The following is a 15,241-nucleotide window of genomic DNA, read 5'->3' on the forward strand; positions in this document are numbered from 1 at the left end:
GTCGTCAGCGAAACAGTTTAATGCATTAGAAGTGGTAGACAAGAGAATGTCAGGAAGAGAGTTGAAGACAAAAAGCAGCCTTAGGGAACACCATCATTTATTTTATGAATTATAGACTTGAAACTATCCTTTACAACTTTTGCTGAACGGTTAGCAAAATAGTTTCTAATCCAAAGAAGAAGAGATTTATCAATACTCGGCATTATGTCAAATCATATGAATAATCAACTTATTTGATTTTTCTTTTCAGTTGTTAATAAGTCAGATAAGTGAGACAAAACGACCTTAGTTTAATTTTAAGTTTACAATGACTCTTAAATATATATAAATAAATAATCTTAATTTTAACTTTAAAAAAATTGATTAACTAAATTTAATAGTTTTACCTATATGTAAATATACAATTTTTGGTTTTGTTTTTATCTTTTTCTATTATTATTTAAAATAATTTATTTTGTTGTGTAAATATAATTTAAACATAATTTACCTTTATGTATGTTGTACATTCATTTGGTTATTTTACAAAGATTTTTTCTAAAAAGAAAAAGGTACGTACACCGCAATATTTGGTTTACACTTCTATATCCCTTAAATTAAACTTCTATAGATTCTGCAATACATGAATTTGTGGCCGCACAATTCGGCACTGACTTAGAACGTTTGCAAAACACTTTGAACATTGAAAACTTTTCACTATGATGGGCAGCATCTAGCTGAATGGTAATTGTTGTATCAACAGCATCATTTATATTTTCACATTTAGGATTGAGACTGTTTTGACTCTGCTGCGGCGATGGCGGTGAAGAATTTTGTAAGCTATTTTCAACCTGTGCACTTGTTAGGAATGTATTTGCTTCGTGCTTATTCTCTTCGATTTTATTTCTTAAGCTTCTATTTGTATGCTTGAGAATTGGTGTAAGATATTTACATGAATTCATAGAATATGCAGAGACCTTGCTACTGCTACGTTTAACACTGATCCGAGCCTTCGTACCGTATCGCAGAAATATGCCCTTGCACTGCAAACGATGGTCCTTCGACCGGGCATCCAAACCAAACAGTCGAGTGACTCCATGGCGCACACGCTTATTTCTGTAAGCGAATATGAACGGTGAGCTGAAATTCGCTAGCAGAATCATTAGCACTGCCAGTTGTGTTGAATGAGGAAAATTATCGATCAATCGATCTTGTAGTAATACTAAGAGGCCATACGGTAAATATGACACTAGGAACATTATTACGACTAAAATACTGATACGAGCGGCTCGTGACTCTTCGCGTTGCTTAAAAAGCGACGAAGCATTTGACAGCCTCCGACGAATTGATGTCATATAGCTCAATGACTTAGGTGAAGCGTGAGGATGGTGATGATTACGCAAATGGAATGTTGTTTCAAGCCCTGTTAAGGAACTTCGTTTTTGTAGATTAGGTGATGATTTTATCTGTCGAAACGAATTCAACCGACTACATTCAATGGTATCTTGATGCGAAGAAAGTCCCGCAACCGGAAGTTGTCGCACTGAATAATTCCTTTTTATCTCTCTTTTGGTACTTTGGCACAAAGCCAATGGATTGACGGTGGTGGTGGCTGATGTATTTCCTTCTTCCGTCAAAGATGTCTCGTCTGGTTCGGAAAGTGGTGGTAATATTGACTTTGGCTTTTTAGCTTCAGCAATCTTAACAGTGTTTGATGTTGTTGTTGTGTTTGTGGTGGTTGGTATTGAATCTTTGTGGTTTCTTTTCCTATCGATTTTTAATTGCAATCCACCACCTCCCCCCGAATTATTGTTAGTGCTGTTAGTTATCGAATTTCTTCGCATTAATAAATGTGCATTTCTCTGCTGCTGCTCTTGACTATGTGTAAGATTTGTAGCACTCTGCAGCAGCGGTGATGATCCATTCTGACGCATTCTCAGACCATTTTCTTTGGCTTCCGAAAAGATTCTCCAATACATACCACAGACAAACCCGAATGGGAGCAAAATAATCACAATAAAATAAATACAAGCGAAAATCATGCTAAAAATTGTGCTATGTGAAAAGCTAGAAACTTGAATTTGCTCCAAAGAGGTATTTCTCCTTTTCTCAAAAACTGTGTTGTATTGAAAATTGATTTCCCTCAATGCCGACATCACTCCGAAAAGAACCCCCAAAACCCAAGTCATGGCAATCAGAACCCACGACTTCAAACCCGATATCCGACTGTGATAACGTAGGGGATCTCTCACCGCCATCCAAGTATCGCCCACCACCAGCAACACTGACAATGCTCCCAAAGCTGCCGCCAGATCTATCGACCAACATCTCACCCCTGGCCTCATCGTCGTCGTCGTCGACTTCAATAGTCTCAACATATCACTTAATTTCTTCTCATTCAATTCAGTTATCACAATTTTCTCCTCGTCTCGCTCCTCAATAAATGTCAGCTGTTCGCTGCAATAAGTTGAATTGCATTGGAATGTTGTCATCTGTGAATCTGATGAATGCTCACTTTTATTATGAAAAGCAACTCCGGGGCCTCCTGCGTTAACCATCGTTGTGGTGTTCTGGCTTTGAGTTCTTAGTGCTGTTGTCAATGCAACTTGTTCACTGCCAATTTGATGAAAACTTTCATCATCGTCACTTAAATATAATGTAGGTGCTAAGATACAACAACCAATTAAATTTATAATCAATAAATTTATAACAAATCGATTAGCCGTTGTTCGTAAACCTGGTGTCACCCAGAATGCACCTAATGGCAGCAAATTTATTATGAACGATATCACGAGAAAACCAAAAATTAAAAAGTCTATTGCCATATTTGTTCATATTAATATTACTTTTATTTGTTGTTGTATTTTCTTAGATTGGCTTTCTGCCAAGTTTTACTTTTTATATTATAATTTCTCGTTTTGGATTATATCCGGATTTAATATTCATTTCCTTCGAATTTATTAATTTTTGTACTACACCGATTGAAATCAAAGCTTCAATATGGTTTTTTTGATATAACTTTAAGGGAAACAATAATTTGACTTTGCTTTTATTTAAATATTTTAGCCCATTTTGTGGGATTTTTTCTTTCAATTTACATAAATTTTGCACTCAAACTATTATTCACAATGAAGCAACTTTTTCATTTAATCTGAATTTCAATTAATTTATGTTGATTTTAATTGACAATTTGTTAATAAATCACATTGATATTATTTAAGTTAGATTACCGCTAGAGTTTAAGATCTGTTTTTCTGGATTTCTGATTTCACTTAAATAAGTTCTTTTGTTTCCTTAATTTTGAAGTCGCTTAGTATTTTATTCTTTGCTTTTTTACAAGAAGAATCCGCGTATTGAATAGATCTTCACTCTTGAGCGTGATATTCACAACTGAAGTGTTCATGATTGGAATTAAAAAAAATTCCCTCAAAATAACAATAATAATAATAATTATAATAAATAAAAGATCTAAACATAAAAAAACTGTATTTATAAATAAAATACTACAGAAGAGTCTTCTATATTCTCAACAAACTGAATCTCCTGTCGGCATTTTGTTTTGAGTTTAGAGTTTTTGAGGTGAGGATCGGTGCGGCGTATGCGGCGTTTCTGTGTTTTGTATCTTCTATTTTTCAATTTTTTTTGAATTCGAAAAACCCTTACTTTTTTCTCTAGATGAAAAATCTCTTGACTTGTTTTTGAGCAGATAAGAGATTCATAGAGAAGTTAAGAGAATGAAAATCGTAGCTATAAGTTTCTGTAAGTTTTTGATGAGGTACATAAAAACGTGGTGAATTTTATTTTTTCAATTCTCATTTATTTATTTTATGCATTTGTATTCGTGGTTGAAATTATTGGTATCTAGAAGGTTAAAGATACATGATCTTCTGTAAGACCGGATTTTGAGTGAGAAGTTAGATTTGAGTGGTTCTTTGATTTGTTTATTAAAATGGAACGTTACTGTTGTTTAGTATTATTATTTATTTATTTTTTTTAACATTTTGTTCATTGATTTGTTTCATATTTTTTAATGAATGATATTATTAGGTTAAGGCTGATGAGTTCGAGCTTTTCTTAAAGTTGTTCAAATTTTCATTTATTCTTTTTTGTTCTGTTTCTTTATTTTTTTGCATATTAATAAAATCAAGTTTATCCCACAGTACCTAAGTGACAATTTATTTGAATACAATTATTTTATAATTGTTGATGACGTACAATTCCAAAGTTCTTAAATGTGTGAAATAAATGTACTTCAAAAACGAGTCAAAGCGTCACGTTGCGTCGCGTCGCGTCGTGTGTTAAGTTGATTGATTTTGTCAATAATAAAAATTATTATTGTTGATTAAAGATTCACTTGATCTTCAAATTCGCGTGGTCAATGCAAAGTCTTAGACAAATAATTATTAACGATGACGTTATTTTATATAAAGTGTTAAAATTGGAGGGAAACAAGTTTTGTTAAACTATTTTTTAATATCGCAATCGATTGATTGATGATTGAGATTGCTGGATGGACATGGACATAAGTTTAAATGGCTTAAAGTTGTTTTTACTTTAATTTTTGTTAAAGTTAGATTTTTTTGTTTATATTTGGTGATTTAACTTCTTAGGTATATTTTGCGCCACGATTTGTGTTGAATGTCTTGTGTAATAATGTTTTTTTTTTTTAGCTCACAGATGTTTTGTAGTTTTCCTTTACCTCATATGTAAGTTGTTGTATAAGTTGAGAGCGAGAGATCTTGAATGAATTCTGAAATTGAAATAAGAAATCGTTATTGCACTTGTTTCTTTGAGGGGTTTCCCCCATTCAAGAGAGTTCTATAAGACTATAAGACGTGTTAAAAGTGGTTTGTTATAATTGTTTAATATAATATTACTATAAATAATTGATGATGTTGCAATTTTAATTCAATGAATTTAAAACAAAAAAGTAGTTTATAGAGATTAAATATAACCAACTTATAAAAATACTCTAGCGTGCTACAAGATAGATTAATATTATGTGATTTGTGTTGCATTTTGTATTTTAAGTATCTTTTTTGTTTGGCTCTTAATATTATGGCTAAAACTTAAATGAACTTCAAACAATAATTAATAATGTTCCATTTATTAAAAGTTTATTCCATCGTTTTGGCTAGCATTTGAAGTTAAGTAAAGTTAAGGCAAGTGAATTATCTTCGGATAAGAAAGAATAGCTCATAAGACTCTTAATTTGAAAAAAAAGACATTTTTAACTTCCCATAGGAAGTTATTGTAATGGGTCCGATTTGTCAAATTGAAAATTTTGACATTTCTCGACGTTTCAAGGTCCCTAGAGTCGAAATAAAAGATTTTTAGAAAGATGTCTGTGCGTGCGTGTGTACGTACGTTTGTACGTCCGTACGTCCGTACGTCCGTATGTCCGTACGTCCGTACGTCCGTACGTCCGTACGTTCGCGACGTTTTTTTCGTTGTCCATAGCTCAAGAACCAGAAGAGATATCGACTTCAAATAAATTTTGTTATACAGATAAAAAGGCAGAAAGATGCAGAAAGGGCTCTCAAGAATATTGCGTGGGTGGTTTTTTTAACCCTAAATATCTTACGAACCAAAAACGCTAGAGACTTGAATTAAATTTTATATAATATATTGTAACATGATGCCAAACAGGTATATTTTTTGAAAAAAAATCAATATAACAGTTTTTTTTAAAAATCAATAAAACTGAAAAAAAAATTTGTCACCTCCAAAATTTTACGATTGAAATATGATTTCATCTCTAAAACAATTTTGTGCAACGAAGAATAATGTTTTTGACATCTGATAAAATTTTGAGAAAAATCTAATTGACAGTTTTTTTTATAAAAAATAAAAATCTAAAAAAAAACATTGCTCAAAGTTGGTAAAAATTGAATATCGATTTAAATATCTTTTCAAAAACTTGAAATTTAGGCTTCAAACTTATTTTATCTTAAAAGAAATATTGTTTTCAACATTTTGAAGAATGTTGAGAAAAATCGAATTGACAGTTTTTTTACAAAAAATAAAAACCTAAAAAAAAAATTATAAAAGTTGGTAAAAATTGATTTTCGACTCAAATATCTTTTCAAAACTTTGAGATATTGGCTTTAATTTACTTTTATCTTTCAAAACATCTTGTTGTCAACATCCAGTTAAAGTTTGAAAAAAAATCGAATTGACGGTTTTTTTTAGAAAAAATAAAAACCTAAAAAAAAAATTATAAAAGTGGGTAAAAATTGATTTTCGACTCAAATATCTTTTCAAAACTTTGAGATATTGGCTTTAATTTACTTTTATCTTTCAAAACATCTTGTTGTCAACATTCAGTTAAAGTTTGAAAAAAATCGAATTGACAGTTTTTTTACAAAAAATAAAAACCTAAAAAAAAATGTATAAAAGTTGGTAAAAATTGATTTTCGACTCAAATATCTTTTAAAAAATAAGAAATATTGTTTTCAACATTTCGTAAAATTTTTAAAAAATCGAATTGACAGTTTCTTTACAAAAAATAAAACAATACTAAAACTTGGTAAAAATTTACTTTCGACTCAAATAGCTTTTCAAAACTTGAAAATATTGGCTTGAAACTTATTTTATTTCACAGAAAATATTGTTTTCCATATTCAGTAATTTTTATATAAAAATTCAACAGTCAGTTTTTTTCATAAAAAATCAAATCTACAAAAAATAGTACGCAAATTTGGTAAAAATTGATACGAGTACATATAGACAAACTTTTAAGCAAGACAAATCGACAGACGGGATGGGAAGTTATCAGTGTGGGTCGCATCCCAGCCTCTTTTTAAATTATAAAATTTAGACAGATGTTTGAATTTTTCTCATAAGAATATTTTAAGACAAAATGGAAGATGTTTTGAAAAATTTTATTATAAAAGTACTTTTTTATCGTGATATCAATTTTACCGATTAACGAGTTATTTTTTGAGAGCTATCAAAGATTAAAAACAATAAACATGCAATTGAGAAAAATGCAATCTTATTTGAAACATTTCCTCCGCTACCTCGAGAATAAGTACTTTAATGTTGGCTTCTAAAGTACTTATCTAAAGAGACTTGTCTCTTGAGACATAAGCCTTACATAGCCTCACAAAATATAGTCATAAGGCATTTGATCGCAAGATCTGGCCAATTGGCCATCTTCAAATGTGAAATTAGCTGTTTACGCCTGTTGTATGACATGTGGAACCATCTTGTTGAAACCTCATGTCATGGAAACTCAAGAACTGAATTTGGATCAACCAAATTGTTATTATAGCACTTTAGCCCTTAACGTTGCAATTCGCATCATCATCTTAGAAGAAATACTGCCCCATGATTCCACCAGCCCATAATCCGCACCAAATAATAACTTTCAAGCCTTATATGGAATGTTCGCTTGTTCACGTATCCATTCAACTATTCACCAAAAATTCGGTTTCAATTCTTGAACAAGCTTTATTTCCAAAGGCTTTACATCTTTATACTTTTGCAATTTTGTCTACTTAGTAAAGGATTAGAGGGCCAATTGATGCGAATGGGACCGAATTGATAATTCAATATCATCATTAACGCAAGCCTATTAGGCTGCGATATTTACCTTAGTTCGCACTTTTCGTAAGCAAGGTTTTGACTTAATGACCAACACTATAAATTTGGTTTCGAATAGCCTCATCATTAAGTCGTCTAAACTAATACGAAGAAATTCAATAATTTGCAAGCGTTTTTTTTTCGTAAGATTATATTTACGAAATTAGTTATCTTAAGGGCTGTTAAATTTTAAGGGCCGATGGGATTTTTAAATTAAACTCAAATTAAGTTTTTGGTTTTTCAACAATCACTCTTTGATTATCATTTTGCTATTGACGCATCCACTGAGGTGATAATCTGCCTAATCAATGAAGCAATTTGGTAGCGTCTCAAGTTGTTATACAATTTAATTGAAGTCAATAGCGTTTTTTGTTCGTAAATTATTGGAGTCAACCAAAATGTTTCTCAAATTGCTATATAAAGAAAAAACTTCTTTTATATTTTTTTAGAAAAAGCTTTCCGTATATTTTAATGTTATCTGTAAGAAAAGATTTTTTTGAAGTTCTTGAGATATAGCCGAGGAAAAAAAGTATCCCCAACGTCCGTTCACTCGCAAAAGCAGGCATCTCTCTATAGTCCAGTCAATTTAGACATTCGAAGTTACTTAAATTCCCACCAAGCTGAAAATCGATCAGATTGTTTAAAATATCATTAAAAACAAAATTTGAAAGTTCCGCAACTTTACAACTTTTACAACTTTTTGATTCGTTACAGCTAAAAAACGGTGGCTCGTAGAACAAAATTTAAAGGAATTTTTTGTAGATAATTTTATGATCTACATTTTTTGTTTGAAATATTTTTATGATCAAACTTACCGTTTTGCTGAAAATCGCGAAAAACTCATTTTTTTTTTACATTTGACTTTGAAAAAAAAAATTGTGGATTTATATTCTAGGGTATTGGTCCAAGAATGGCCTTATTTTCATTTTGATTAAGTAAGACAAGACAAATTTACCACAAAAAGTTATTATAGATTGTTAAAATGCTTACGAAATTGGTCATCAAATTAAAATTTTAACAATCTCAAGGCAAGCTTAAGAATCAAAAACAAGTTTACACGCACCAAAATGTGTATACAAGGATTAATCTGTAAATTCAGCTAACAAAGTAAATATTATGAATTTCAAACAATTTAAAATGTTTATGTTACTAATCAAAGCTGCTAACTATAGAAATAAATTTGCAACATTTGTCAAAAAAAATATATCAGATCAGTGCTATTTATATATTCTTTAAAAAAAAAAACCTTGTTTACTACGGATACACCACTTTCTTCATCACGTTGATTTTTGCCAAACTTGTTTTCTTTTTTATCTCACAAATTCGTTATTGTTATTATTTGTGTTACCATTATACAGGTCATTGTTTAATATCAAATCAAAGTCACACGGGAGAGCAAATCCGAAAATATCTAGACAAGAAGTGTATTTTTGATACAAATTTATTACATGTGGCTGATTTAAAATTATTGTCAAATGTCACATATATATGTTAAATTTCTCATAAATATAATAAACTAATACATTAAAATTTAGTGAATAGAAATAAAAGTCCAGAGTCCTGCATGTCTTTTTGTTCAGAAAATAAATAAACAATAATAAATGAATTTGTTTGGTAGCTATACATTATATAGTTTTAAAACAGTATGAATAATTTAAAAACTGTTGTTAGGTTGCAGACATATTTTTCTGTCTGGAAGCTGGGCTAATTGATTGAATAAACCTTATTGAGATTTTGTAGTTCAATCTTCTTTTTTTTTGATATTTACAGAGTCCAATTTATTAATCGATTTTTTTCGCAAGCCTTTGAACTTTGAAAAATAGTAGTACTCTTGTTTACTTGTATTTATGTTTTAAACTTGACGATTGAATTTATTTATTATGGAAGATTTATTAACTTCCCATAGGAAGTTATTGTAATGGGTCCGATTTGTCAAATTGAAAATTTTGACATTTCTCGACGTTTCAAGGTCCCTAGAGTCGAAATAAAAGATTTTTAGAAAGATGTCTGTGCGTGCGTGTGTACGTACGTTCGTACGTCCGTACGTCCGTACGTCCGTACGTTCGCGACGTTTTTTTCGTCGTCCATAGCTCAAGAACCAGAAGAGATATCGACTTCAAATAAATTTTGTTATACAGATAATAAGGCAGAAAGATGCAGAAAGGGCTCTCAAGAAAATTGCGTGGGTGGTTTTTTTACCATAGCAGTTTTAAAAAAAGGTGAAAATTTTGGTTAACCCTTAATATCTTATGAACCAAAAACGCTAGAGACTTGAATTAAATTTTATATAATAGACTGTAACGTGATCTCAAAGAAGTATATTTTTTGAAAAAAATCTATCTAACGGTTTTTTTCTAAATCAAAAAAACTGAAAAAAAAAAATTTGTCACCTCCTAAATTTAACGACTAACATATGATTTCATCTCCAAAACAATTTTGAGCAACGGAGAATAATGTTTTAAAAATGTGATAAAATTTTGAGAAAAATCGAATTGATAGTTTTTTTTATAAAAAATAAAAATCTAAAAAAAACATTACTCAAAGTTCGTAAAAATTAAATATCGATTCAAATATCTTTTCAAAAACTTGAAATTAAGGCTTCAAGCTTATTTTATCTTATAAGAAATATTGTTTTCAACATTCAATAAAATTTTGAGAAAAATGGAATTGACAGTTTTTTTACAAAAAAATAAAAACCTAAAAAAAAATTAATAAAAGTTGGTAAAAATTGATTTTCGACTCAAATATCTTTTCAAAACTTTGAGATATTGGCTTTAATTTACTTTTATCTTTCAAAAAATATTGTTTTCAACATTCAGTAAAATTTTGAACAAAATCGAATTGACAGTTTTTTTTATAAAAAATTAAAAACCGAACAAAAATTAACAAAATTTGGTAAAAATTGAATATGGATTCAAATATCTTTTCAAAAACTTGAAAGTTAGACTTTAAACTTATTTTATCTTATAAGAAATATTGTTTTAAGCATTCTGAAAGATGTTGAGAAAAATCGAATTGACAGCTTTTACAAAAAATAAAAACCTTAAAAAAAATGTATAAAAGTTGGTAAAAATTGATTTTCGACTCAAACTTCTTTTTAAAAATTGTAGATATTGGCCTTTAACTACTTTTATCTTTCAAAAAATATTGTTGTTAACATTTAGTAAAATTTTGAAAAAAATCGAATTGATGGTTTTTGTACAAAAAATTAAATACCTAAAAAAAATTTAACAAAAGTTGGTAAAAATTGATTTTCGACTCAAATATCTTTTCAAATCTATTAAATATTGTATTCAAACTAATTTTATCTTATAGAAAATATTGTTTTCAACATTCGATAGAATTTTGAAGAAAATCGAATTGACGGTTTTTTTTTACAAAAAATAAAACTCTAAAAAAAACAATACTACAACTTGGTAAACATTTACTTTCGACTCAAATAGCTTTTTAAAAATTCAAAATATTGGCTTCAAACTTATTTTATTTTACAGAAAATATTGTTTTCAATATTCAGTGATTTTTATATAAAAACCCAACAGTCCGTTTTTTCATAAAAAATAAAATCTATAAAAAATAGTACGTAAATTTGGTAAAATCGATACTAGCACATAAAGACAAACTTTTAAGCAAGACAAATCGACAGACGGGATGGGAAGTTATCAGTGTGGGTCGCATCCCAGCCTCTTTTTTTTGTTCGTTTTATTCCATTCGTTTTCTTATCAACTTCCCATAGGAAGTTATTGTAATAGGTCCGATTTGTTGAAATGAAAATGTTTACTTTTCTCGACGTTTCAAGGTCCCTAGAGTCGAAATAATAGACTCTTAAAATGTCACGAACATATAATTCTAGAAACTTGAATTAAATTTTACAATCTATATTGTAACGTGATACTAAACAAATATATTTTTGGAAAACAAATTAATTAAAATAAAATATTTGTCACCTCGAAAATAGTACGAACAAAAATTATTTTATCTTTAAAACAATTTTGTGCAACGAAGAATAACTTTTTAAACATTTGGTACAATTTTGAAAAAAAAAAACGAATTGACGTTTTTTTAACAAAAATAAACACTTAAAAAGGGCATTACCACAAAATTCGTAAAAATTAATTTTTCGACTCAAATATCTTTTCAAAAACTAAAAATATTAGGTGCAAAACTTATTTTATCTCATAGAAAACATTGTTTTCGACATTCAGTAATTTTTAATAAAAATTCAACAGTTTTTCATACCAAAAATAGTACTCAAATTTGGTAAAAATTTATGTTCGGTTCTCCATATCTCGTGAATAATAGAAGATATTGGCTTAAAACTAATTTCATTCATCCAATTTGTATTTTATTATTTAAGAAATATAAAATTTAAAGAAGTGCTACTAAAATTAGTAAACATTGGTTTTAGACTAAAAATCTCGTGAAAAAAAATAGATTTCGAAATCAAACTATTTTATTATATGCAAAATATTGTTGGTTATTTCTGATTTTTTTAACTGACAACTTTTTTAAGAAAACACGAAAACCTATAAATTTTTAAGCAAGACAAATCGACAGGCAAGATACGAAGTTTTAAATGTGGATCACATCCCAAACCCTTTTTTTAGTGTAATTTAACGAGGCTGGGGGTGGGGGCAGAAGTGCAGTGCTGGGGGAGGATATCACTGAGTGGGTCTACCTGAACGATCACACACACCGTTGTCGGACGCATGCAAATTACAGAGAAATCCTGCAAATATTTTATTTGTCGTGTAAATTTAATTGTTTTTTTAATACTTAATGATTTACTCGGTTTGTCACCTAACCTTACCTATGACAATCACACTTAGTATGGCCTCAACCTATCTCGGTAAATTTAAACATACGTAACAAAAAGTACAGCTTAGGCTTATTCATTCACTATCCAAAAAAACTATCTAATGCGGACGAAATCGCGGGTAAAAGCTAGTTAAATATAAAAGGTAATATTAATTATACTGAAAAATAAAAATGTTTTTAATAAACGTCAAACATTTAGCTTTTTCTTATGAGAAGGCGGTCAAAAGCACCCAAAAAAAGTTTATCAAAAATTGTATAGCACTTAGAAATAGTAAGTTTTGGGCACTCACTTGAGTATTGCGATGACAGTTCGTGAAACATTTAATTCTGCATCAGAAAAAATAAGCCAAAAGTTTTGGGACTGAGTATTTTTTGAAAATTTAAAAGTTGTGAGTTATTTGGCGTTCGCTTTTAAATGTGGCAATTCTTTTTTCGGAGTTGGTTTTTTTGACAGCCGACACTTGAATTAAGCTTAGGGCTAGCCATTTCATAACGAATAGACTTACTCTTGAAACACGTTTGCAAATCGTTCAAATACCAAAATAATGGTAGGGTTGGCATGAAGCCACAATTGAAGGTAACTTTTGGTAAGCGGATTAATTACGACATGTTGTCAGGCCTTTTAAATCGTCCAATCAAACACCGCTGGACTAGTTTTTGTGTGGTTATGTGAAGTCCCTTATCTACGCAGATAAGCCGGGGTCGTAGATTAACGTTCTGAAAAAGATTATCACATTTTGCTGAAAAAGAGTGGCACAAAACATTGACCAAATTATTTTTAAAACATATTGGCATACGCTTAGTTTTATAATAAAGCAGGATTCTTCGTCAGAGAATTTGATAATATGTGTTTTATTTCTTCTTGAAAACCACACTTTCGAAAAAATACAATCTGTCTGTACGAAAAACCATCCTGCCTTAAGATTTTTGCAAATTCAAAGTTTCGAAATAACAAACAAAGATATAAAATTCAATAATGTTCCTTAAAAGGTCCCAAAGCAAAGTTCTTATGTAGCTTTTTTAATACATCGAACGAAAGATGAAAATGTATGTCATTATATGAATTATTTTTTTATTGAGTCTCGTTTTTCAGGCAAACATTGAACCAATTTGAACAAATAAGGAATCAAAAGAAAAAGAATTGTTTCTATATGTCAACTTGCTAATCGAATGCAATTCCTGCATTTCATTCGATAAGTTTCCCGATATTCCATTTTTTTTGGGATGAGTTCTTTCCTACGTTATGAATGATTATCTCGGAATGCTTTTGTAATCGGTCTGAACGAAGGCCATACCTAAGGGATAACTCATACGGGAAACAAAAACTCCCAAACTAGTATCTTCCCTATCTCCTTTTGGGTTTGAACTTATAGGTTAGGTTAAGGTTAGGTTAAAGTAGCTGTTGGTTGGGAAGTCCAACACACATAGACCAAAGTATGATCCGTTGTGATACCACATGGATCAGTTAATCGGCTTAACTCGTCGAACCAATTGGAGCTCCGAATGAAGCGTTGGAGACAAATAGTGTCAGAATTTCTTAGATTGCTGGTATTGTTGAAGTAGTAGTCTCCAAGGTGCATTCTACGTCTTTGTAATAAGGCAGGGCATGTGCACAGAAGATGAGAGATTGTCTCCTCCTCGTCCATGCAATTCCTACAAAAATCATTTGCAGGGTCTCCAAGTCGAATAGCACGCCTTCCTATAAAGCAGTGCCCGGTCAGGACACCTACAACGTAGCTAATGTGCAATCTACTCAGAGATATTAATTGTTTTGAGCGCCTGGCGCTAAGATTAGGCCAAATTAGTTTTGTCGCTAAATAGGTGGTGGTGTTATTCCATCTGAAGTTTGTTTTCTCTATGGTATCTTGCTTTAGCATGATGCTATGAGGGGATACCTATGATAGCATTGTGAGCCAGCAGAGTTAAAGTTGTTTAGCTTTTTGCAAGTTCGTCAGCTCTGCAATTTCCTGGAATGTCTCTATGGCCCGTCACCCAGAAACGATGAATGTTGAACTGTGTAGCCATCTCCGTAAGAGATGATCGACAATTTAGGGTTGTTAGTGAGTTAGCGGAGACAGAGTCTAGGGACTTTAACGAAGTTTGGCTATCCGAGAAGATGCGTGTATCATTAGTTCTTATAACGTTTTCTCTAAGCCAGGATGAGTTTGAACTTGATTTAAATTAATTTTAAATTTTTCATTCACTTGGATTTTGTCAGAAAATGGTGAAAACGTCGTGTTTTCGCATACTAAAAAATTTAACCAAAAAATTAAAACGGTTTAGCTGACTGCATAAGGGGCAAGAAAAAACGAGACTAACTATAGGAACCTTGAGATATACTTATTATTCATTTTGATCTTTGACACAAAACTTGCACGGGTATTTATTTATCCTTTGCAGACTAATGAACAAAGGTTAAAGTAACGCCCACATATAAGCTTCGCTCGTTTGGTTTTTCTTTATTTTGGTTCGAATAATGTGGTTTCGTAGCTTTGTCTTTCGTATCTTTGCCTTCTATAATTTTGTATTTCGTAACCCTGTCTTTTTCTAAAAAAAAAAAGAGGCTGGAATGCGACCTACACTGATAACTTTCCATCCCGTCTGTCGATTTGTCTTGCTTAAAAGTTTGTCTATATGTACTCGTATCAATTTTTACCAAATTTGCGTACTATTTTTTGTAGATTTTTATAAAAAAAGGGACTGTTGGATTTTTATATAAAAATAACTGAATATCGAAAACAATATTTGTGAAATAAAATAAGGTTGAAACCAATATATTTAATTTTTGAGAAGCAATTTGAGTCGAAAGTAAATTTTTACCAAGTTTTAGTATTGTTTTTTTTTAGAGTTTTATTTTTTGTAA

The 15,241-nt window shown here is 30.5% G+C and overlaps 1 protein-coding gene across 1 annotated transcript in view; it reads right to left on the reverse strand.

Annotated features, from left to right (window-relative positions):
• Positions 1-211: 211 nt before the first annotated feature.
• The window catches only part of LOC129942301 (uncharacterized), a 74,990-nt gene continuing 59,960 nt past the window's right edge, over positions 212-15,241 (reverse strand). The window contains exon 2 of the mRNA XM_056051171.1: positions 212-4,726. Coding sequence (XP_055907146.1) covers positions 594-2,801 — 2,208 coding nt within the window. The 5' untranslated portion in view covers positions 2,802-4,726 and the 3' untranslated portion in view covers positions 212-593. The remainder of the gene's footprint in view (positions 4,727-15,241) is intronic.

This window comes from Eupeodes corollae, chromosome 1 (genome assembly GCF_945859685.1).
Source record: "Eupeodes corollae chromosome 1, idEupCoro1.1, whole genome shotgun sequence".
Lineage (NCBI taxonomy): Eukaryota > Metazoa > Arthropoda > Insecta > Diptera > Syrphidae > Eupeodes > Eupeodes corollae.